A 25,377-nucleotide genomic window follows, 5' to 3' on the forward strand; every position below is an offset into this window, starting at 1 on the left:
ACTTCACACGGGAAAGCCAAGATTCAAATCTCAGAAGTCATGTGAGGCTTGCGATACCACCATGCCCTTAAAACAATAATCATGTAATGCTCTCATATGTGGTCAAGGACGACACAGCCGCTGATGCACTTCAGTTGCCACAAGCGGTAACAGAATGCACATTCATACAAGAGCAGCCATCTGACAAAATTTGTGCCAAGGAATTTTACACAAACTGACAAGATGAAATGTCGCTTTGCTCTTTTCATCTGTGCTGACATCACAAGTGTCAAACATCAAGCTCACTTCAAGAGATAAATATATTACGATTATGCTGCTGTGTTACTATTGTCCGATCAGGGGTTACTTGCATTGGGAGTTTGGCTCAGGGTTTTGTTTGTTTTACACAGTATGCCCCAAATGACGCAACCCACCTATTTAGACCGACAATTCCTATGGGGAACTAGTCAAGAATCGACCCAACTCCACATATAACTGCATTCATTATTGTATTAAATACAACCAACTACATTCTTGTTTATTATTGTACAACTAATTGTGCAATATTAATATGGATTCCAGCCCTGCAAATGTTGAATAGCTATAAAGCACCAGGGACTGCGTCACACCAGAAATCTGTGTAGCTCCAGTTAAACCCGTCCAGCATTTGAATAATATTCTAAAAATATATATTTATAAATTATTTTCTCAGTCCCCCTTGGCTATATATTGGTCAAGCCCATTTTAACCCGAGGAGAGAGAGAGAGAGAAATCTTTGAGCCGTCCCTGTAAAGCACCATGAAATAATGCATAAATATATTATTTTAAAATATGGATTTGATTTGCAAATATTGGTGGTTCGAATAAATGAAATCAAAATATGTATTTAATTGACTTAATGTATTTTATTTAATTAAATAATAATAAATAGATAAAACAACAATTCTCACGCAGTTTTTTTGTGTGTGCTATCCTTTGGGTTGCCAGAGCACAGTAAACCTTTCCCGTAGTTTTTGATACAAAATCCACATTAGCTGGATAAAAAAAGATTGTATTTGGATTGTATTTTTTTTCCTTTGAACATAACATTGTTTTGTTGTGTTTCTTAAGTGAACAAGCGACACGCCGAAGCAAATGAAGGCTGAATGTGCAATTGTGCATTTTAATCGCCTGCGTAAAAAAATCTGGCAACACAGTAGAGGCGCAACACAAGCTGGAGTTCGGATTTCCGACTTGTCTGACAGCGTGGAGAGATGGTGCTTGACTTGGATCTTTTTCGGACCGACAAAGGCGGCGATCCTGAACTCGTCCGTGAGATCCAAAGGAAACGCTTTAAGGATGTCACGCTCGTGGACAAGCTGGTCGCCGCGGATACAGAATGGAGAAAGTGTAAAATACCTCTTACTCATTCAGGCACTGTGCTAATGCTAATATTGTGCCACTGATGCTAACGTCAGCGTAGCCACATTACAAATTTCAATGATTTTAATATTACTTATACTATAGTGTCGTTTGAGTGTTTGTTGCTGAATAAGTTAAATGTACCGATGATATCAGGGCAGTGCCACTGTTCGGCATCATAACACACATGGAAACGTTTAAAAAAAATAGTGTTTAATTCATATTTAATTTTGCTTCCACACCGACTAATGCTGCAGTGGATTTAACGTTGACTGCAGTGGCAGTGGCAGTAATTTAAGCATTTTACAATTACAATTGTTACAGTGGGGAGGTTTCATCCCTCCCGAAATTACCTTATTGTTTTCATTTCAAGTGTTAAACGACACTCTATAATTTAGTCGTGATAGTAAGCTATTTTCAATTGGGTTCAATGTGATGTGTCAAGTTGCATATGCTACCTCGCTATGGTGCTAATATTAGCATCACTCAACCAGCAAAGTAAGCCAAAAAGGTAACAACCTTTGGTTAACTGAGTGAGTATCTAAAATTCTGAATACCAAATCTACACACCTTTTGTTTGTTAGAATTGAATGCATATCTTTGTGTGAGAGTTGACGTTGATTTGGTCTAGTTTCGCCGGCAACGTGCAGTCTGACGCAATCCCGGCTAGCAGTGTGACAACCTCGCCCTGCTGGCTGACTCCACGCGTGTTATCGTGACCCACACTGCAGATACGCTGTTATTTGTTTCATTGATCGCGTGTGCACGCTCTACTATTACGATTGTGCGAGATTACCTGTAAGCAAGTTGCCACGAGTGCTGCTTATGAGAAAGGTATTCCCATGATGCATTGCTCTCTGTCTTCCCCTTCTCAAACAGGCCGTTTCACTGCAGACAACCTCAACAAAGCGAAAAACCTTTGCAGCAAGAGTATTGGGGAGAAAATGAAGGTATGGGCTTGAACTTTATAAAAAGGAGTGTAATTTTTTTTGTTTTTGTTTATTAACTCCTGACGCATCATGTCATTAAAGAGGAAAGAACCAGTTGGGGAGGATGAGTCTATCCCAGAGGCTGCACAGAATCTGGAGGCGCTCACCGCAGATATACTCTCGGTATGTTGTAATTTAGCTGTGTGTGTGCATGTTTGCACACAAAAAAGACACCTCAACAAAACACTCAACTACAATTTAAAACAGTCCCCAGATCTGTTCATATAAGGTCTCTCTGACAGTCTTCCATCAAAAGACACAAAAGTATAAAGAGTTACAGGACATTTAACATGCACTTTTACCATCTTGGTTAAAATGTTTCGTTTTTATTGGGCGGTGCCAGCGCTCGTCTTACCTCCAAGCAACTGGGCCAATGCCAAGTATGGCGGAGCTATGAACTTGCAACGAGGCTAGCAGCTATGTAGTCTTTCATTACCAAGATGACAAATTATTAGGTATTGTTGTGGATCTGTGCATGTGGCACATGAAGCAGACACATCAGCTCGTGCTAATCTCATCTGACACTGCAGCTGTGTTTACCTTTTGACATGATAGTGCCGCTCTACAGTCCAATGGCAAACCAAATTTCCATGTAAAGGCTGAAAGCTTTATGTCACAACCTTGAGAAATTCAGTACTGCACATTTTCAGACATACACAAATAACTATAGACTTATTTAGTTGTTTAATTTCACAATTATTGGTGATGCACTTCAGTTGGTGATTTTTTTTCATTGTGCCTTCCTTCTTTCCTTCCTCTCTTCTTTCTTCCCTTCTTTGCTCTGTGTAGGCTCTAACAGTGACCCAGATCAAGAAGGTGCGTGTGTTGGTGGATGAGGCCATGGTAAAAACTGATCGCGAACGGTTGAAGCTGGAGGGGGAACGCTTCTCATACCTGAGGGAGATCGGCAATCTTCTGCACCCATCCGTGCCCATCAGCAACGATGAGGTCGGTGTTAAAACATCTTTAAGCGATTATTAGCACCAGTTGCTCATGTCACAGCGTTGCCTTGTTAATGAATCACTTGCTTGCAAACCCATAAACATGCCTTTAAACTAGATTAAGACTCTAATAATATTGATAAGTGATGTAGAAGATGGATGCAAATCCAGCTTTTCAGCCATTTGTGTATCCAAAAATCTGACCAGCTCACTCGAGGAGATTTCAAGCACACAAGTGCTCATCATTTACAAATGAGTTGCCTAGCAAAAAACAAATGTATTTGTTTCTAATCACATGTAGTGATTCCACTGCTGTTCTTGCAGGATGCAGACAACAAGGTGGAGCGTACGTGGGGTGACTGCAGTGTGCAGAAGAAGTACTCCCATGTTGACCTGGTGGTCATGATTGACGGCTTCGAGGGGGAGAAGGGAGCCGTCGTAGCCGGGAGTAGAGGCTACTTCCTGAAGGTGAACTAATCAAGCATGCGCACAAACGCTCACTGACATTCCTGTCTTTTGCCTTTCTCACCGCTTCACTTTCTTGCTGTTGCCAGGGCCCGTTGGTGTTCCTTGAACAGGCTTTAATCAACTACGCTATGAGGATCCTGCACAACAAGAACTACACCATGCTTTACACGCCCTTCTTTATGAGGAAAGAGGTCATGCAGGAAGTCGCCCAGCTCAGCCAATTTGATGACGAGCTTTACAAGGTAAATGACCCCAAAGAGAGAGAGAGTAACACGTACAACTTTTTCCCAAAAATGTTGACACCAGACTGTTGTGGTGTTCATTGGAAATGCTTTTCCATGCCTTTAATGCAGCCTGTTTCAGTTCTGGGGGTTTCTCCCTTCAGTCAGGCGGTAAAATGTATGCTCTAGTGTAGGGGTGGTCCTCGAGCCCCGGAGTCCTGCAGGTTTTGGATGTTTCCCTTCTCCCACACAGCTGAAATATGATCAGCTCTGCATAAGCTTGGTAACGATCTTGTTGATTGGAATCGGCTGCATTGCAGCAGGAAAACCTCCCAAACCTGCAGGGCGCCGAGTTTGCCCACCACTGTTCTATTGGGTTTGGTACTTTGGTACAGGTTAGTCTTGGTCTCATCAGTCCATAAAGATTCTTCCAAAACCTTTGTGGCTCATCTATCTACTTCTTTGCAAAATCCAATCAGGCCTTCTGATTATTTTTGCTGATGAGTGGTTTGCCTCTTGTGGTATATGGCCTTTATGTTTCTTCTCTCGAAGTCGTCTTCGAGCAATAGATTGTGATACTTTCACTATTGTCACGTGGAACTTGGCACTGATGTCACTGGCTGTTTCTTCACAGCTCTCAAAATGTTTTTGTCATCAACTGTTGTTGATACCCCTTGTCCAACCTGTTCGGTATCTGTTGCGTCGTACGGTACCGCAGTAGTTTTTCTTTTTCACATTTTAAATTGTTGTATTAGCTATGCCTAAAAACGGTTTGCTTTTTTTCTCTCATAGAAAGCTCTCGTCTTCAGGTTTTCGTAATCTCAAATGCAGTTTTCGCAGGTGAAACCCAAAGCCAAAACAAACTCAATCTATTGTTTATCAGCACTCAACCTAAAAGACAACACCTGAGCAACTATAGACAGCCATCAGTCTCATATTTTAGATTAAAAAGTGACTTGTTTTGTTGGAAAAAAAATGTTAATGAAGAAAACCATTGTGGTTCACAAAGAGGATTATTTGGAAAGCATTTTTAATTGAATATATAACTGGAAAGAGTGATAGGATTTACTACCAACATTACACTACCTGGGAAGTTAGCATTATGTTGCTAATCAGTCTCTGTTGTAATTTTTTTCTTGTGAGTAATTCATTTTTGTCTTAAGTTAATCAATTACCTCCTCCCGTGTTTCTTTGTAGGTGATCGGTAAAGGCAGTGAGCAAGCAGACGACAACTCCATCGACGAGAAGTACCTCATCGCCACTTCGGAGCAGCCCATCGCAGCATTCTTGAGGGAAGAGTGGCTCAAGCCCGAGGACCTGCCCATACGCTACGGCGGCTTCTCCACCTGCTTCAGACAGGAAGTGGGCTCCCATGGCCGAGACACGCGTGGCATCTTCAGGGTGCATCAGTTTGAGAAGGTCAGCTTTGTTAGACTGTTGTGACAGTAAAAGTGGCATAGAAATGTCAAGGTGTTTTTTTCCCCTTCCGTTTGCTTAGATTGAGCAGTTTGTCTATGCGTCGCCGCATGACGGAAAATCGTGGGAGATGTTTGACGAAATGATGGGGACCGCAGAGTACTTTTACCAGTCTCTTGGTATTCCTTATCGCATCGTCAATATCGTCTCTGGTATGTCTGACCTCCGACCACGTGTCAGTCGTTTGAATTCCAGTTAACTCGATGGACCTCATCCATCCTCAGGTGCACTCAATCACGCCGCTAGTAAGAAGCTGGATCTGGAGGCCTGGTTCCCGGGCTCCGGTGCTTTCAGAGAGCTGGTCTCCTGCTCCAATTGCACAGACTACCAGGCCAGACGCTTGCGTATCCGCTACGGACAGACCAAAAAGATGATGGACAAGGTGAGAGTGCAGCAACTCGGGCATTAAAGCTATTCAATTGTGCTCATTAAAAGTGTTTCACGTGGAATTGAATGTCTCTAACATGAGTATCAGTAAGGTTGAAATGAAGCAAGTCAGAGACAATGAATTTCACTACTACTGATCAGAGGGTGCTATTTCGAGCCCAACCTGTTTTCTGTCTAATTTGTTTTGGTATGAAAATTTTGAACTAGAAAATAAAAATAATCAAGGGTTCCCAAACCAACCATCTGTGTTAGTGAACCATAGGGTTTGACTTTTCAAAAAGTTTCACAACATTGAACTTTCTGGTGTTTACACCTTTCATGTTATAAGAAGTTATATTGGACTTAGTCTTCACTACTTTTGTTGGGGGTGCAAGAACCTTTCAAGTCTAGTACAAGGAGACACACAATAATAATAATAATGATAATAATAATAATGCATCGGATTTATATAGCGCTTTTCTAGACACTCAAAGACAATCATTATTCATGCACCCAAACACTCACATTGTGGTAGCCACAACTGCCCTACGGCCCCTCCGACCACCAAACATTTGCACCTTCCATACACCAGTGTGATTAGCACTGCAAAGTGAATGAAGTAGAGGTTCCCAAGTCAGGCAAGTAAGTGTGCCAAAATTCCAGTACTTCATTAGTCACACGTTTTAATGATTAAAAAATAATTCATTGTTATAATTGGCTCATATTTGAGTGAGCTTTAACTCACCTGCCACACCTGCCATTCTGTTCAAGTGCATTTTGTGCTTCAAACAACTCAATGTTTGATATTCATTGTGGTGAGATTTCCCTTCTTTATTATCTGCCATCTAATTGAATTAGTTGGTCACTATTTGCTGTTGATACTATTTTCGGAAATGCCCTCATCTATGGCTGAAAACTCGACACTTCCTGTTTTTCCTGTTTCCAGGCAGAGTTTGTTCACATGCTTAACGCCACCATGTGTGCCACCACACGCGTGATGTGCGCCATCCTGGAGAATTACCAAACGGAAGAGGGCATCCTTGTTCCAGAGAAGCTCAGGGAATTCATGCCTCCTGGTAAGTGAAGTGGCCCAGCTTAAAATGTTTGTGTCTATTACCTTAAAGCACCTGGCAAAACATGCCTCTAAAACCGATGGTTGACTTTAGAGTCACCCCCAAAAACCTGACGTTTTCTTGGAAATTCAACAATATTGTCAATGCCTACTAAATAATTCTCAAAAAAATCTCAGCTCCTGAAGCAGAGAGAAACATAATTGCCAAAACATTTCAGAGCTTACACTTGTGACGTTTACACAACCCTAAGCTTATTATTATAAACCTTCAACCTCATTTAGACTTGAATGACACTGTGCATGATTTGAATGTACACTGATAGGCATGTACATTTTCCAAATGATGTACATTATAAAATGAAGCCACGGCTGATCCTTTCTGATAGAATGATATTAAATTGTAAATCTGTGTTGTGGACTTCCGGTTATTCAGAAATCTTGTTTCAAATTTACACTGTCTCAGAGTAAGATGTTTGCCACCATCTACTGGTCAAAAATATAATTACACACAGAACAGACACGTTTAAAACAACGTAGAGTTAACTATCCAAAAAATAAAATCTGTGAAATAGCAGGACTCTGAACCCGCGATGGCGGGGGATTTACTGTAGTGGCTTTAGCGCTCTGTTTACGAGAGGGAAGGAGCTTCATTTGGTGATGTTATCTAATAGGAAAATGTCCTACATCCCATCCATGTGGCATTTTTAGGCAATTGCAAAGTTTTTTTTTTTTTTTTGTGGTATTGGCTAATTACAATAGTCATGGATGTTAATCGTCTCTCTCTCGTGCAAATAGTGTTTACACTGTACAGGACCAAATGTCCTTTTTGTTCTTGCTTTGTAATACCAAATTTTTCCACTTGTCTCCGCTGTTTATCCGTCAAGGTATGACCGAAATCATCAGGTTTGTCAAGCCCGCACCCATTGACCAGGAGATGTCCAAAAAGGCAAAGAAACAGAAGAATAAGCAGGCAGGAGATCAGAACCTCCCCAACGCCATGGAGAAGATGTCAGTCAACAACTCCTAGCTTGTACAAATAATAAATATTATGGAATTGAGCCTTTCATTGTAACACCAAATCCTTTCAAAGAAAGAAGAAAACAAATGTAATGGGCACTTTTTAATGACGAATGGTGGGTTTCCACAATGCTTTTGGTGGCTCCATATCATTAGCATAATTGACAAAGGGATAGTTCCTGTGCATTTTTCAGCGGTCATAAATCCGGCTCTAAATGACTCACTCATTCCGAGCCTAAAACAAACAAGATCCTTGTAATTTCTGGCTTTATTTGTTTGCAAGTGCTCGTAGCACTGGGGAACACTGTAGTGTAGGTCTTAATCTGTTTTCAGCAGCTCATTTAAGACCAATCACCATTTTTAAAAATTCCTACGAAGGTTAGCGTATGCGCTGAAGCTGTCACAACCATTCAAATTTGTATCTTGAGAATTTTTGGTCTGTCAGCTGTTTATTTTAGGCTCTGAATTCCCCTCATGTTGCCTTTTCCTCTTTCATCATGTCACCATTGAACATACAAGCTGTATCAAGAGAATCACAAAGTGGCTCTTACTGTAAGCATAATAATAAATCAAGGTCATATGGAAGTTTTTTGTGTGTCTTTAAATTTATTTCCCATTTAAAATGATTTGTAGTTTTTATTTGCCAGTGGTCACCATGGATATCTGATAACATAATAAAGAAGGCGTAAGTTATTCATTTACTCTAGCAGACTTTACTCCCTTCCACTATAGGAAGTCACTTATTGTCGACTGCCAAAACGGTAAGCTCAACTTAAATTTCTGTTTCCATTATTGATTTTTGTGTTGCCCTCATGATTGTGTTTTCAAATGCGTGTAAATATGAATAGCTGTTTCCCACCGGGCTGAACCTGCTACCAGGAAGGATGAGTGACACAGAGGATGACAATGAGATCTCTTTTACAGTGAAGGTAAGTACATTCAGTACTGATAGATGAGCATGGCAGTTTGGAGAGTTATGTACAATCTGTGCAATGACATTTTGGCGTCCACGTTGACGACATGTAACAAGCTTGGCTTACATCACTCTATGTGGTTCCACACCAGTTTCTTGGCCGAGTGGAGGTGGTCCGCCCAAACGGATTAAATATCCTGGAGGAAGCAGCTCAGAGCCTCGAGGTATAACTACTATCCACATAACTCATTTTTCAAATATTTTCCAACCCTCCACACAAAATCATTACCTTGAATCGTTGCAGTCTTCAAGGTGTGGCTGTTTTTACTTTGTTTTATGAGAGGTTAACTTCATTTGAGACTTTTAGGAATGTTAACTCCAAACATTGCTTGTAGCCTCGAGCATGTTATCCGATGACATTAGCTTGAATGAAACTGAAAACGTAAGCTAGAGTACAATTTGTACAAGTGCTGTATCTTAGTGTGTTCAATTAATAGCTTGATGATCACATGGTACTGAACATTGTTAGTGTAAAGCAGGGGTGGCATGTGATTTTCAAAAGTGACAGATGATTTCTTAGATGAAATAAAATAAAATACAAATGTAAAAATCCATCAATCCATTCTCTGATCTGCTTCTCCTCACTAGGGTTGTGGGTGTGTTAATTGGAGCCTCTCAGCTGTCTTTGGGCGAGAGGTGGGGTACAACCTGAACTGCGAGCTAATCAATCGCAGGGCACAAATAGACAAACATCCATTCACTCACGTTCACACCTGGGGACAATTTAGTCTTCCATTAAACTACCATGCCATTTTTTGGACTGTGGGAGGAAACCCATGCAGGCATGGGGAGAACTTGCAAACTCCAGATTTGAACCCACGACTAATGCACTGTGAGGCAGATGTGCTAACCAATCAGTATCGTGCTGTACAGTAAAATAGTTGAATGATTCAAATTTTTTTTAATTTTTTTATTTTATAATTCACAAATGTACGGAAGCGTATTGCATTCACTTGAAAAAAAAGTCCTGTTTTTCTGACAATTTTTTTGGGGGAGCTTTGTTTTTTTGAGTATTTTTTTTTCTGTTTAAAAAAAGTATATTTTCCTCTGTTTTTCTGAATGTTTTTTTTCTGTTTGTTCACTGTTTTCTAAAAAATTTTTTTTTCAGTTTTTCTGAATATTTTTTTTCTGTTTTCTGAATATTTTTTTAAAGGGTTTTCCCTGAGATTAGAGAACAAACCACAATACAGTATACACATTCATATCTTTATTGAGAGCCAGTAAGTAAACATGACCATCTTATTGCATATGGAGGTATGCAGGAAAGTGTCCGCTTCCGCTATTAGCGAGTCGGCAACAAGTTACTTGGAGTTCAGAGGTAAAAAAAAAAAAAAAACTCAGAAAAATAGAACACCAGCTGTTTTTCAGATTTTTTTTCCCTTTTTTTTTTTAAATTGTCCCTGTTTTAAAAAAAAATAATAATAATTCAGCCTGTTTTTGGGAAAAAAAATTAGACAGAATTTTTTTTTCAGTCAAACAGAAAAAAATATTCAGAAAAACAGAAAATAAAATAAAAAATACTCAAAAAAACAAAGCTCCCCCCCAAAATTTGTCAGAAAAACAGTTTTTTTTTTCTTCAAGTGAATGCAATACGCTTCCGTACAAATGTAACCATTTTAAAATAAATATTCTTAAATGTATACATAATGTATTTTTTTTGTTTTACTTGTTTTTATTTACAATTTATCAATTAACCAATTTACTTAAATTAACTAAAATGGAAGAAATGCATTCTAATGATCCAGTTTTAGGAAACGGCGCCTGCAATAAGAAATGTTGGTTGGCAACTTGGCATTAGTAAAGAGTGGAGGGTGCCATACTGTATGTGGCCCCTTGGCCATACTTTACATCCCCTGGTGTAAAGGCAACATAAAAAAAGGATACATTTCTCGTATTGGATCTCATTTGAAGGTGTACATGTTGTAGTAACAGACTTGTCAAGCTGTTCTCTGTCATCCACAAGACCCCTGACCCGTACTCCTCAGAAAAGGCTGCAAAGAAGAGCAAAGTCTATCTCTTCGTGTCTCTGAGTGGGATTGACATATTGGAAAACAAAACCAAGGTGTGCAGCAACTCCAACCCCAGACTGTAAAACATCCTTGCATGTAATGTGACTTTGTCCTCCTGTCAGTTTCTGCTGTACACCTGCCCCCTCCCCTCTATTTCCTTCTGCGCCATCTTGCCGTCGTCGCCCAAAGTGTTCGGCTTTGTGGCCAAGCACCCTGCGGTAGACGCGTACCACTGCTACTTGTTCAAGAGCGACACTTTGGTGAGTATGCATTCGTTCACACAATTGGACGGTGGACCCCAACTTCCAAAACTTGTTCCCAGGCGCACGTGCTGGTCTCCGCCGTCGGCGATGTCTTCCGAGCCGCCAAAAAAGAAGAGAGCGTGAGAGGCAGTCGAGACCTGATAGTGGAGGCCCTCAGGCACAAGGTCGGCAGCCCTGCGGCCATATTGTTGGTACGGCATGTCCACTACTATGCTGCATATTCACTGTGGTCACTTTCAGAACAAAATGCTGCAAAAGGAGAATTCTGAGCTCAAGAGGAGGCTTGTGGACAAAAACAACCAACAATAAGGACACAGACGTTCTGCATCTCCATGTAAAATGATTAATCGCACTATTAATTTTGACCATAGATTATCCTTTAGCGTGACAGCGGATGGCTCGGTAGCACAGGTTGTTTGAGCAATAAACGTAATTACATGCATTAAAGTAAAGCTTTTAATAAATGTTTGCGTATCACATTTAGAATATTTGTTCACGTCAAAATATTGGGGTAATTTTTTTTCCATTTTAAATTATGCAAGTAATTAACTGATTAGAAAAAGAGGAGGATGAGCGTGTGCAGCGGAGCAAAAAATGTTGAAGATGTCCTCATAACATTAAATGTCGAAAGAATTAACACATAATCGGTGCTCTTAAAATTTGTTGGGGAAAAAATGTTGATAAAAAAGCCTTTTTCATTAAGCGATTAACCGTGATTAATCAAAATTTGTGTGATTAATCTGATTCAAAAATGTAATCGTTTGACAGCTTTACTTTCAAGAGAAACCAAGCTCACTTGTTGCCTGCAAATTAAATGGAATTACTTTGAGTAGGGTTTTCAGCACTTTGAAATGTATTTTGCATTGTTCTTGTTTTGCATCACTTTTCACTAGTGCTGCCAAAATTAAAACGTTAACTAATTAATCACAAAGAATTATTGCATTAATCATGTATTAACGCAGATTAATCACACTATTAATTTTGACCGCAGATGATCCTTTAGCTGCCAAAGGTAGCACAGGTTGTGTTTAAGCAATAAACATAATTACATGCATTAAAGTGAAGCATTTAATAAATGTTTGCGTATGACATTCAAAATATTAGTTCATGTCAAACTATCAGGCCCCCCCCCCCTCATTTTAAATTATGCAAGTAATTAACTTATTAGAAAAAGGAGGATGAGCGTGTGCAGTGGCAACAAATTTTTGAAGTCCTCATAACATTAAATGTCGAAAAAATTAACACAATAACAGCTGCTCTTTAAATCTGGCGGGCTAAAATATTGATTATAAAAAAAGCCTTTTTTTATTAAGCAATTAGTGGTGATTAATCAAAATTGTAAGATGTGATTAATCTGATTACAAAATGTAATCGTTTAAATTGACAGCTACTTTTGATTGAATTGCGGTAGAACGGACACAACATTTTGTTTTAACATAGTTATCAATGAGTTAAAAAAAAAAATTCCCCTCTAATGAGCGGGTTGCAATAATTGTTCAGATAGAAAATAAAGATAATTCAGGGGGCCTAAAAATATTTTTGGGACGTCAGTGGATGTCTTGAAAAGACACGAACTCATGAACCTTGTGGCGGCCGAATGCCAAAATAATATCAGCGGTTTTCACAATTCAACCCATTTGAAAATTTGGTGTTGCTCCGGCAAGTCAAAAAATAGTTTGCATAACAAAATCAACTGTGTGTCCTCAAAAATCTTGACATCGCTGACACTCTTGATGAGCTGTTCGCTGATGAAACATTCTGTTCTGTTTATTCATCTCATACAATACTATACAGACACAATAAATTGAAAATTTGATTAAAAATCAACAATATTAACCATCTTCTACCCAAATATAACTAACAGGTGTGCGTATGAGAAGGGGCAGGAAGAAGCATGTTGGCATATTAAATATTAAAGTCTGTTTTCCTCTATTCTAGTACATAACATCACTCAGTAGCTTTTGTTAGTTGTGTTTAGCCTGACAGTTTGATTTTTACTGCACAGAGAGATTCAAAGTAGACTCTTTTTTTTTTTCTCTCTCTGCAGGCTGCATCATCATCACATCGTTCGGGACATAACGGGTCTTGACCTGACGTTTAAGATCAACTTCCTCCCATCCTTTCCCTGATGACTGAGCAGAGTGAACTAGACACTTCGTTTCCGTCTTTTGTACTCACATTTTTACTACACATTTCTTTTGCCCTTTAAACATTTGTAGTATCTGATGAAATGATTGTATAATATTAACATTGTTTTTATCTTTGTATTTTTTGCAAATGTGGCAATAATTTCCCCCAGGCCTTTGTCTTAATATCGTTATGACTGGTGTGATTGCAGTCCTTTTTTTGTCCTCTCCAGTCACTGTGTCAAAGGTATGACATTAACATGTTTTCTTTGCTCCCTGATTCAACTACCGGAAATATAAAAAAATAATAATATATATATATATATATATTTTGGTCATTTACTGTCATAATTAATCCCACAAAACTACCAGTTAGAAATGAATGGGTCTGGATAACCACAATGTATCCCAGATGTGCTTTTAAGATTTTACTTCTCACCAAATAAACCGCATATCGTCTATGTAATAATGACAATGTTAAAAATAGTACATAATAATGTATAACAATAATGTGATAAATAAACCGACAACCGCAGTGTTTTCCCAATGACATCTGCATTTTTTTATGCATTCCAGTACACGATAACGCAAGTTGACTGCAGTTACTCCACCTGGTGGAAAGACGTTAGATTGCAGTTTCTTGAGCCTTTTGGCACCCTCTTAACTCATTCTCTGCCATTGACAGGTTTAGACGTCAAAAATTCATTTGAACTATTTCTGTTAGTTTACATTTTTTTTTCCACTTTTAACAAGAGTATGAACACCTAGAAAAAAGTTGTTATTGTACATTTAGAACAAATATAAAATTTGTGATTAATCCTGAGTATATATACTATTAAAGTAATGTTATTAATTAAAAAAAAAATGTAATCGCCTGACAACCTAATTTATAATAATCTTTTATTTTTTTAAATAATCTTTTTTCAAAAAACACATTTTTTAAAATCTTTTCTTTTTGTTTTTTAAAATTATCTTTAAAAAAAATGAAAAGGTTATTAAAATTAGGGCGTCAGGCGATTAAACATTTTAATTGTAATTAATCGCATGACTTCAATAGTTAACTCATGATTAATCACAAATTTTACATCTGGTCTAAATGTAAAATATTTTTTTCTTACTCTTAACAAAAGTGGGGGATTTTTTTCTTAAACTAATAGAAATAGTTTAAATTAATTTTTTCCGTCTATAGCCGTCAATGGCAGTGAATGAGTTGAAATAATTGAACAAGTCAATTTTTTATATTTAGATTTTTTGTATGAATCACCTCATGATGCAAATGGTTAAAATTGTTTGTGTTTCCTGTAAAATCTGGGGGAAAAAATCATTTAGGCAATTATTTTATAAATAGGTGTTTTGTTCACATGGTAAAATTGCATCTCATTTTTAGTTTGGACAGAGAGACAACATATGAAAAAAAAGACATGTGGGATATCAGGCTGTCAGCATTGCTATTCTTTATAAGTCCTCATCATGTAGACGCAACACACCCTGTGTTTTTGTTATTCTCTGTGGCCCACCAAATAGGCTGTAAAGCCACAGACAATAAGAGTCACATCACTGCCAAACCAGCCGAAACAAATTTGCTGCTAAGGCACCTAAATTCCCCTCACAGGGTGAATAAAGTTTATATTTGTCTCTTGTTTACCCCGCCATCCCGCCTTTTCACTCTCTTTCCCCATATTTGGATTCGTTTTGTGTTGTCGTGACTCTTCTCCCGACCAATTCCTCAGTCTGTTGTTCCACCTTTTCCTCATTTTGCCATCTTCCAGAAATAAGCCATTAATCTTAGTTCATCCAGACTACATACTGAGTTTAGATCGTTCCTGCCAAGTATGCTGCATGCTGAAGCTGAAAGGCACTTTGGCCAATAAAACAGTGTAAAATAGGATTTGCAAGCTACTTCCCTTATATTTTACAGGTGGAACATTAAGTTCTCACAAGGGAGGAATCTTCAGTTGTTTTGGAGTTAATTTCACAGCATGTAAAACCAGGAGGAGGGATGCACTTGTAAACACTGCATTCTGACCTCCTGTCTGAGTACAGGAATTTATAAAGAAAAGTGATGAGATTATAAAGTGCGTGGTTTCTTAGGGGTGGATTTGTGGGCGAGGAAGGTCTCCTGGAAGGCCCACTTGGGGGGAAAATGCCTGTAATAACAAAGATGTGGAGGGTAAGGTGGGGGCTTGTGGAGGTGCATGGAGAACTTGCCTTTTAAGGGGGTCCGCGCTCTCTTGTGCAAGCCTTGTGAGCTCATGCGCAACCATCACAACACTGAACAGAGTAGTTTCAAAATAAACAAGAGCAGAGAAACACATGTGGAGCACTTGGAGCGATAATTTGCTCCTTTTTCAGGTTTTCTTGGCCGAATGGATCACATGTTGTGTACATACTCCAGCACACTGAACAAGAGCCTGAGGCTGAGGCTGCGTCAGCGGCGTGACGGGCATCCTATCACCGCTGTGGTTTTCCAGACAATACCAACAATGTGCTTTGGGAATGAGCCGGCCAAGGGGAGGCCGCCTGCATCTGGGGGCAGGAAGCCCAAGGAGATGAGACGAGGGGAGGGGAGGCGGGGGGTAAGAACAGAGAGGTGATTGTGTATATATAAGAGTGAGGTAACCTAGCTGAGCGGCAGAGGCAGGGCGGGCAGGAGAGGGAAAAGGAGATGTGTTCTTGGGATGGGAGGAGTTGAAAAAAAGTGAAGAAAGTGTAGATGGATTCTGTAGAGTCGAATAAGGAATAAGTCAAGTAGGGAAGTGCGCGTGGGAAAAGCAGAATAATGGGTCCGCACGTGCCAGAATGGAGTTGAGTAAGAGGTGTTTTTAAAGTGTACTTGGAACGGAAGGGAGGGGTGAGCATAGCAAGTCCAACCAAGCTGTACCAGAGCCAGGAAAAAGGGAAGGGCCTCCATCTCCTTGTTTTCTAGCTGACAAAAACAGCTGCCCGGGAGCCCGATTGAGAAGCTTTGCGGAGGACCAGAGGTGGATAGGAGGGGGGAAACGTCCCTGAGGTCAGGACCCGTCCGCCTACATGGGTTGCGTCCTGAGTTCGGACTGGTGCGGGGAGGACGTGGTGCAAGCCGTGCCGGTGGTCAGGAGCGCGTCTATGAGGAGTCGGAGCCTGGAGAGGAGTGACAGCGGCAGGATGAGGCCGATGAAGGTCAGTGTGGGAATTTCCATCGCTGCGTTGCATTACACAGTACGGGGTTTAAAATTAGGGGGGCGGCGTCGTGTATGAGGGGCTTACAAGGAAGACTGAAATTGATGGCTACTCTAAAATATCATTCACTAAAACACGTATGTGACTATACTTATCTCAATATTTACAAAAACATTTATGTTGAGTTGTCTTAAGTGTTTATAAAAACTGTCTTCCATGATGACAAAAACATGTATGTTATGAAAACTCGATTATTTTCAATGTTTGCAAAAAGACACACATATGTAAATTATCTTTCAGTGATGACATGGAGCCTACTGTATGTTTTTTCATTGAAGCCTAATTGTCATATTTACAGTATAAACATGTACGTGACTATATTATTTTCAGTGATGATGAAAACATGAATTTGAGCATTACTTTATTGTCAATGTTTACACACGTGTAGCCTATGTGACCAAATTTTCTTCAATATAGACTCAATGTCAACGTGACGAGCTATCTTAAGTGATAACAAAAACATATTGAAGACTAAATTGTCAAAACTAAATAATGCATAAGGAACTGAATTGTCTTCACTGTTTACAAAACGGTTTTATGGAATTTAAATGTTTGAGTTTACAATGTGTTTTATGTTCATTTATGACATAAACGTGACTAAATTGTCTTTAATGATGACAAAAAGTACAGTATGTGTATGCAATGTATCGCTGTAAGAAAAAACTGTTTCAACTAGAAAATCCTTTTTTTATTATTTAAAAGATGAGAATGCATCGAATCAAACTTAAATCTAATCGTTCCATTTTGAAATATATCAAGGCATATCTAATTGTCTTTTATTGGAGAGATAATGTATGTCAAATAACAAAAAGTCATTGCATAATTGTCTCTCAAAATGAGCCGTACGCCATATTGAATCGACTTGGAATCCCACTGAGTCCAACCAAATCGAACCGTTACACTGTCAAATAGAATCGTCCTCGCATCTTTTCGCAGCCCACGTATTGAAAACCATATCCAATTGTCTTATGTGGACAGATGCACTAACCTTGTAGTTACGTATGTTGTTGACTGTTTACAAAAACATGTACTGGACGAAAGTCTTCGGTGTTCAGATGGTTACAAAAGCACAACTAAATTATCTTCAGTGATGACAAAATTCATTTATGTTACGTCAGCGACAACATTTTCTTTCATGACAAAAAAACATATTCTGGCATCGTTGAATGCTCGTAATTATATTTTAAATCAGTATCAACTGTGATGGCGTAATAACTTGTACCAGACTATGTTAATGGGATGACAAACTTTTAGACAAAGAGGTGAGAAGTCATCAGATTTAACAGATGTGACTTGATGATGATGACATCGCCATCCCATCGCACATCTGTTGTGACACAAAAGCAGTGTTGCAGTGTGTGATGCTGTCAAGCGCTGTAATGCAATGACACACTGATAACGCACAATGAGGCACTCTGGCTGACGGATGAATAATGCCGAGAAGCTAATAGTCAGTGAGTACTGCTCTTGTCAGTGACAAAGAGGAAAGATGTATGGCTGTAACAAAAAAACGGTTTCAACTCTGTTACAAATGTAGGCCTATGTGCCTGCTTGCGTCTTTGTCTCCTGAAACGAAACGTTTGCCTTTTGCCATCTGTGCTCCATATTTAAATACGTACGCTTGGTTGCACCACAAGTCCCTGCGGGGCCAAAATCACATGGCGAGCACTGTGGGAATGCGGCGCCCTCTGGACCACGTCAACTGGCGGCGAATGACCCCTGCTAGAGTAAATGTCTGGGAAGCAGCCCGATCCCACTAAGAGATGTTGTCTCTTCTATTTATGGAAGTTTTTTTTTTTTTAAGCACTTGTTTGCCTCAAGGTTTTTGCTGTGTGAACTAAAGTTCACACACTGTGGCTTCCTGCAAATATTGGATATTTATATGTAATCTAGGCATATGTTCCTCAAATCTTACACCTTTGAGTGGATTTCTGTCGAGCCTTTACAGTTGACCATGAGAGGAAATTCAAAGTGGACTCTTTTTCTCTCTGTGAATGAATCTTATAACTGGCAATGCAAATCGTAAAAGTTTACTGGACCTTTTTACTTTAACACTAATTGTTATTGTTTTTACTGAGCAGCCATGAGTGTACCCAAGCACCAGCTAATTTAGAAGAAGTTAGGCTAATTGCTAGCTGTTAGCTGGACAGCAGTTGCAAAGTAAAAAAAACAAAAAACAATAAAAACATTTCTCCTTGTGTTTATTGTACAATGATTTTGACAGTGATTTTGATACAACTGATTTATGATTGTAAAATTTAATAGATATAACCTGTTTTCCAAACAGATCGAGGGGAGGGGGAAAAACACCTTTACACCTCAGGGTAAAAATAATCAATTTTGGCCCTATTACGCGCAGGGACAGCACTACACTGGGGCGAGGGGGTGCTATAGCCCATTCAGAAATCAGCTAGTGTGGCCCCATTTAAGCTCCAACAGCCTTCTATTTGATATTCTAAAATACATTGACAAATTATTGTGTCAGTCAAGCCCCCGTTAGCCCTAGAAGAGAGAGAAAAAAATCCTAAAGCCATGCCTGGCTACGCTAAAGTTACATTTTCAATTTTCAAATTTCTAATTTTTGCTGTCATATTTTTGTTATAACCAAATACGTTGATTTCATCCATCCATCCATCCATCCATTTTCTGAACCGCTTATCCTTTCAATATTTACTGATCTTGTGAGATTTGAGAAACCCCCCCACCCCCCGCCGCCCTCCACACACCTCAAGCTTTATCATCATTCAACCGCTGTCAGTCAATTAATAATAACCAGAGCAGTCAGACTCACTAGTTATGTAACGGCTTCTTGTTAGTAGCCATATGGTTCCGACCAACATCCAGAGCTCCCCTAAATGCCACAACCCTTGTGAGAGGCAAACCAGTGCACATAAAAAGCACAGCAAAAGTCATGAAGCTGTCACTTCTTTTCACATATGGTGATTCGGTAACATCCATCTTTGTTCCATCCAAAACTCGTTTTGATCATCACATACGGTATTAGTATGGAATTTAGTACAGACGCTAAGACAAGGGTGAACGTTTTTTAGTCTTACTATATTTTATTATATCTGTGTTTGACCCCCCCCCCCCCCCAATATTTAATTAAATATTAAAACAATTATAAATAAAAGTCCTTTAGTCCTATTTTCATGCCAGGATTTAGGGAGCGCTTCCCACCGCAATTAATTTGTGTCCAACGCCCTCAAATGCTGTGCCGTGGCCCAGTGGGGCAATTTTAAAAATATAAAGCTGATGATAATAATTATGCGTTTAATGAATTTATTTCTACAGTGATTCCGAGATCAAGTTCACCATCTTGGACATGCTTTGAGCTGGTCTAGTTTAGTCTACTTTCAGCCACCAGATTGGCAGGTGCTCTGTTGGTGTGTAAAAGAAAACGCCGTCAGTTCGCTGGAACGCCCAAGGGCCAATTTCTGAAACACGCTAAACGAGGCTCTTACAGGCACGAAAATGACGATGCGCAAGTTATTTACACCCAAGCGCATGTGCGCTCTCCACCAAAATTGACCCCGTAGGGTTTGTATGACTTTCAAAGCATATATTTCACGACAACTCTACCACCTCAAAAGCCTCACTGCAAATTACTAGCTTGCTAGCATGCTCAACTAACATTCTCGTGTTCTCACTCATCTTCCAGTAAAGAGTTGGCCACCACTGAAAACTTGAATAGAAATTACTTTTGCTTTTTGTTATTAGAAAAACAAATCCGACTTGACATTGTGATGTTTTATATCACATGCATCCATCTCTCTCCATTTTCATGTGAACAACAACGTTTAGATTGACCCAGACTGCGGCCTGGAGCCGCAGGCATTCACTATAAACACACCCGAGACAGGAAGGAGCACTGAGGGAACAGCTATTGGTAAATATAGAATCGCTTCAGACTAGAACACAACTGAGGACATTCTCCCTCAGCCATGTTAGTGAAAAAACAAACAAACAAACAAAAGTCAAGGTGTATTCAAGTCCGAGTGCGGTTGATGTATACTGTAGGCTAGATTCCTGTGGTTTCAAAACAATCATATGGACCAAACTCTGGGCTACATTTAGAAGTCTTGTTTTTTGATGCAGGGCAAAAGCAAAGAAATAATCGGTTTCCTTTTGCACTCTCCAAACGCCCAAAAAACAATGTTTCACAACCTGTATTTGTCCAACGCACGCATTCTGCTACATACATAGTGAAATGGTCTTGTGACTTGTCTCATTGTATTCACAAATGTGCAGTATTTGCTCAGAAATGTGGGCATGTTTAGGTGAAGCCGTGATTTGCAGTGAATGCTGCATATTCATGCTCATGGTAGCCTATATTTTTTATTTTTCTTAGCTCAGGTCACATCAAAGCAATAACAATATTGCTGCGGCAGCATCTTGGAGTTAAGAAAGTACATTGACATGAGTTAGTAGTTTTATTAAGACAGTAAGAAGCTCTTTGCTCGCCCATCTTGTGGCATCTATAGGCCATTAAAATAAATAAATAAATAATAATAATTATATATATCCATCCATTTTCTTATCCGCTTGTCCTCACAAAGGTCGCAGGGTGCTGGAGCCTATCCCAGCTGGCTTCAGGCAGGGTACACCCTGAACTGGTTGCCAGCCAATCGCAGGGCACACAGAGATGAACAACCATCCACACTCACAATCACACCTATGGACAACTTGGGAGAGTTCAATTAACCTGACACGCATGTCTTTGGAATGTGGGAGGAAACCGGAGTACCCGGAGAAAACCCACGCAAGCACGGGGAGAACATGCAAACTCCACCCAGGAAGGCCTTAGCCCGGACTCAATCTCTCTTTGGTTTCTTTGGGGAAATAACAAAATGAAAGTGTCGGAGATCAACAGAAACACGTGAGCTAGTCGTCCCTCATGCTTTCTTGCTTTTAAACAGCTGCACTTTATCAGCACACTGGCTTAGTGCACACAATCCAGCCCAGCTTCTTTAGCCTCCACCTCTTCCTCCTCCCCTCATTTCCTGTTGGCCCCCACTTGATCCTTTTTGTCATTTAGCCTCGTCCACCACTGATCCATGTTGCCTCATTTGGACAGAGCAGACAACCGCACCCTAAATGATAATGTCTTTATTAACATCTAAAGTCATTCTACCTTACCCACCTTCAGTCACCAACTACATTTCCTTTCCACGAGGGACCCTCCCCCACTTTGGTGACCGAACCATGGCCTCATTCCAACCCCAAGCATCGGTTTCCCGCCTCTCGAGCCGCATTACTTTTACATTTACGTCAGTATGACCTTTCACCTGTGACCTTTCATTTTGAACCCACCTATCAGACTCACCGCCCTCTTTAACTCCCTTTCAAGTTGCAAAAAAATTGCTGTAAATTCCGAACTAACTTCTAAAAAAAAAATCTAAATCCAGACATTCCATACGTATTACCAAGAGGCATGGACTGCATTAGCGCATGCTTTATGTTCAGAATCGGCAGTTACATTCTCCCCTGATTGGAAAGGATACAGTTACTCAACATCATACGTGTGCATGCCATGCATATAACATAAACATAAAACATATGGAAGCTGCTGCAGAGAAATAAAGCTCTTATCTGTCATACAGAAATGCAGTTGTCAAATTTTCACCACTAGATGGTAGTGCTAGCACACTTACCTGGTGTTGAGGATTCAACGCTATGGCCTGATCACTTGTTTTACATTTTTTTTAATCAGAGAAAATGGATGGTGGGCTCCACTGTCTAATTTACAAAAAAAAAATTATATATATATATTTCAATGATAATGTTCTAGACAAGCAAACATAATTAGTGATTCATTAATAAACTTACCAACTAAACTACATTTTTGGCTATTGTGTACTTTTGACTGGTCATGCCACTTGTTGCTTGGCAGAATGCCAGGCCTTATTTCAAGGTATCATATTCGCACTGTTGGTGGCCGTTTCATGATCAAGAGCTGGACATGAGAAATTCAGAAAACTGCCATTAATTAAATGTAGTTTCAAGGAATTATATTTTGTGATATATAGTTTTTTTTATTATTATTATCTGTCATCATTTATTTTTGGAAATTGTATGTATCAAAAGTAGTAGTGGTATTTATTGGTGACTACTTAAGAATTGAATACTCATACTGGTATCAGTCTAAATAAAGTGGTATTGAGCCCTAATTATTATCAGTGTTGCCCAAAATCAATTTAGATAATCTGTGCCCCTGCAAAACATCTGAAAATTATCTAACTATAAATTATGAATTGATTGATTGATTGATTGAACATATAAACTATGAAAATACAAATTGAAAGAAAGAAATGGATCATCATAAGATGTTATAGTTCAACGCAGTTTACATGTTCAAAGGAGTAGAAAGATGTTTATTATTTTCAATAATACATATATCAAAAATGAAAACAAAACAAGTTAATGCATGTTTATATCTGATTTGCATATTTTTTCAAACACAATCGTTTTAGTTTTAAACCTCTCTTTGAACACAGCTAATGATTCATACTTTTTAAAATCCTATGTCATAATAATTGTTCCATAATGATGATACATTTTACAGAAACACACAATATTTTTATGTTTGTTCTCATCTTGGATATTTTCAAGTGATTTGTTCCCCTAATAACAGCAAACCTCTGATTATTGGTTCAAAAGAAATCTAATATGACATACGTGGAAGTGGATCTTAAGCCAGTTATCTGGAACTAGTGCATTACAATTATTATTATTATTTTTTTTTAAACATGTACGTTGTATCCAAAACATTAAATGATGACAGTACAAAAAGTAAACACCCTTTTAGCGACAGTGCTCCAACTCACCTGGTAGGTAAACTAGCTTGTCTCCACCTGATGAGTAGAAGCATCTGTGGCTAAAGCCAAACTGTTTCAGAGTTTTTATACTTGAATTCCCCAATCTACATCCATACTGTACCGACGACTGTTTGGGGGCGTTTGAGCCAATCCGAAGTGGCCGTTCTCGCGCTCCCTCCCTAGAGAGACCAATGGGACGGCGTTTAGAGTTAATGTCACGCCCCCAGATGCAAAACGCCGCGCGTGGCCCCACCCTGTTGCTGCAGCCCACTACCACCACAGATGAGGGTGGACCGGAGCAGAGCAAACAAGTGATCTCATAGCAGCAACAGCAAAAGAGTGAGGCCGTGTTCGTGGAAGCTCACCTCGGCATGAGGGGCCCCCGTTGAAAGTTCAACCACTGGAAGCATGTTTAGCGGGAAAGGGAGTAAGGTAAGAGAAACGAGTGTGACAGGCGGGTGAAAGCACTAGTGTACAATCCAACACACTAGTGAGTTGTTGAATGAGTGATGGGCACTTTGGATTGTGTTGCATGTTTTTCGCGTGAACTTGACGTCAGTTCAAGTTTTCAAGTTCTCTCACAGCTTCGTTGTTGCGTTGTACTTGATTCCAATGACATGCTCGTCTTCGGGAGAGGTGGGGGGTTGGGGGGGGGGGGGGGGGGGGTCATATGATGCATTAAGTAGTCCGCTCCAACCCCACCCCACCCCTTCACCCCCTCAGGGTTACTGCGTCAGAGTAAGTCATTTGTTGCGAATGTCACACAGTCAAAGGATTAACAATGAAACTCACCAGCGCATGTGGATGTGTGCATGTACGGTCTATTTGTAGTGTTCCTAAACTTTTTTGAGCCAACATTAGAAAAAAATGGTTAATTATACATTTTATGGTATCTAGTGGAAGACCATGTAATAGTTTCGTCTGTCACAATATCTCGCTGTCATTCACAGTAAAATCGGAAGTGTAAATTTAACTCCCCTAGTGTTAAATTTAACACTTTCCCTGAGATTATATTGTTCTCACTAGTTTTGAGTTAAATTTACACTTCCAAAAGTGTAATTTTTAAGTGAAATTACAACACCCATAGTGTTATTATTTGACACATAAACGTTAACTTTTTGCACTTTAAAGTGTTGTCTACTTTCACCTATCAGTTATTTTTTTTCACCATAACAGTGTTATTTTTTTACCTTTTAAAAGTGTTATTTCCTTTCATTTTTTGGTATTCATTTATCACAGTTTTGTTGTCACTTTCAACCACGAAGTGTTATTTTCATTCCTTTTTTGTGTTAATTTCTCGCAGTTTTAGCGTTACTACTTGTCAAGTTTGTATTTTCCAACCCAAATGGAGACAGTGGGACTCTAACCTAGTACCTAGCACTTGGGGGGTGAGTGGGGGTGGCAACAACACTAACAAGTACGCCATGAGATAGTGTTTGTTGTTGTTGGCATGTTTGTTGCCGCAAAATTCTTTCTTGTAGTTCTAGTTCCCGCACGACTCACGGTAAATGAGAAAAGAGCCCGGATGTATACGGTAACTCCGCCTGGAGTCAATGAGTTTGACTCGCTGAAATAACACCACCCGCAGAGCTTTTTCTTCACTTTGAGTGTTCAAATAATACCAAAATCAACACCCAGTAACTCAAAATAATTAACACTAGATTTTTAACTCAATTTAACACTACAGAATTTGCTGTCAAATTAATTTGAAGTGAACATTATTTGCAGAACAGTGAAGTGAAAAATACTTTCCCATGGCACTCTGGTTGAGAATAACCAAATTTCTATCCTCACTGTCACAGGCCGCAAATCACCTTTTTTGACATGAGCAGAATATGTAAACTCACGCACAGTCTTATTTCATAATTAAAGCCAGACACATGTTCCAAGCATGTGGAATATGGGAATGTTCATATGCCACAGTGGTGCATGTATTAATGGGTACATCAGGGAATGCTGCCCTGCATCCAGCTGGCGGCGCCTTTCATCCTTTGTTTTCAATATTGATTTTGTATTTAATACAGATCCAAAAAGTTAGC

The 25,377-nt window shown here is 39.5% G+C and overlaps 3 protein-coding genes across 8 annotated transcripts in view; all 3 read left to right on the plus strand.

Annotated features, from left to right (window-relative positions):
* The first annotated feature begins 1,182 nt into the window (after positions 1–1,182).
* sars1 (seryl-tRNA synthetase 1) lies at positions 1,183–8,515 on the plus strand. The gene is made up of 11 exons (XM_086068522.1): positions 1,183–1,368; positions 2,260–2,330; positions 2,412–2,492; positions 3,159–3,317; positions 3,635–3,778; positions 3,865–4,020; positions 5,197–5,418; positions 5,498–5,627; positions 5,700–5,857; positions 6,788–6,917; positions 7,798–8,515. The coding sequence occupies exons 1-11, from the start codon at positions 1,233–1,235 to the stop codon at positions 7,938–7,940; spliced, it is 1,530 nt and encodes a 509-aa protein (XP_085924648.1). The 5' UTR covers positions 1,183–1,232; the 3' UTR covers positions 7,941–8,515.
* A 268-nt stretch (positions 8,516–8,783) lies between these two features.
* On the plus strand, positions 8,784–13,813 carry LOC147178610 (PTB domain-containing engulfment adapter protein 1). Its single transcript, XM_086069393.1, has 7 exons — positions 8,784–8,859; positions 8,996–9,067; positions 10,867–10,965; positions 11,035–11,172; positions 11,235–11,339; positions 11,416–11,509; positions 13,223–13,813. Exons 1-6 carry the CDS (start codon positions 8,815–8,817, stop codon positions 11,482–11,484), a joined length of 528 nt encoding a protein of 175 aa, XP_085925519.1. The 5' UTR covers positions 8,784–8,814; the 3' UTR covers positions 11,485–11,509; positions 13,223–13,813.
* A 2,115-nt stretch (positions 13,814–15,928) lies between these two features.
* tns2a (tensin 2a) overlaps positions 15,929–25,377 on the plus strand; it is a 62,625-nt gene continuing 53,176 nt past the window's right edge. For 3 of the 6 annotated variants that reach the window (XM_086070138.1, XM_086070137.1, XM_086070139.1), the window contains exon 1: positions 23,717–23,770. In XM_086070138.1, coding sequence (XP_085926264.1) covers positions 23,747–23,770 — 24 coding nt within the window. In that variant the 5' untranslated portion in view covers positions 23,717–23,746. Of the gene's footprint in view, positions 16,461–23,621; positions 23,771–25,377 lie in introns of those variants that run through there. The other 3 variants (XM_086070141.1, XM_086070142.1, XM_086070143.1) reach the window with 2 other exon arrangements.

Source organism: Leptonotus elevatus, chromosome 2, assembly GCF_054856555.1.
Source record: "Leptonotus elevatus isolate MCC_2025b chromosome 2, RoL_Lele_1.0, whole genome shotgun sequence".
NCBI classification, from domain to species: Eukaryota; Metazoa; Chordata; class Actinopteri; order Syngnathiformes; family Syngnathidae; genus Leptonotus; species Leptonotus elevatus.

Coding starts and splice junctions, on each gene's coding strand:
- sars1 (XM_086068522.1), top strand. CDS start 1,233: ATGGTGCTTGACTTGGATCTTTTTCGGACCGACAAAGGCGGCGATCCT. Junction 2,331..2,411: donor GTATTGGGGAGAAAATGAAG/GTATGGGCTTGA, acceptor ATGTCATTAAAG/AGGAAAGAACCAGTTGGGGA. Junction 3,318..3,634: donor TGCCCATCAGCAACGATGAG/GTCGGTGTTAAA, acceptor CTGTTCTTGCAG/GATGCAGACAACAAGGTGGA.
- LOC147178610 (XM_086069393.1), top strand. CDS start 8,815: ATGAGTGACACAGAGGATGACAATGAGATCTCTTTTACAGTGAAG. Junction 9,068..10,866: donor AAGCAGCTCAGAGCCTCGAG/GTATAACTACTA, acceptor GTCATCCACAAG/ACCCCTGACCCGTACTCCTC. Junction 11,340..11,415: donor TGGAGGCCCTCAGGCACAAG/GTCGGCAGCCCT, acceptor GGTCACTTTCAG/AACAAAATGCTGCAAAAGGA.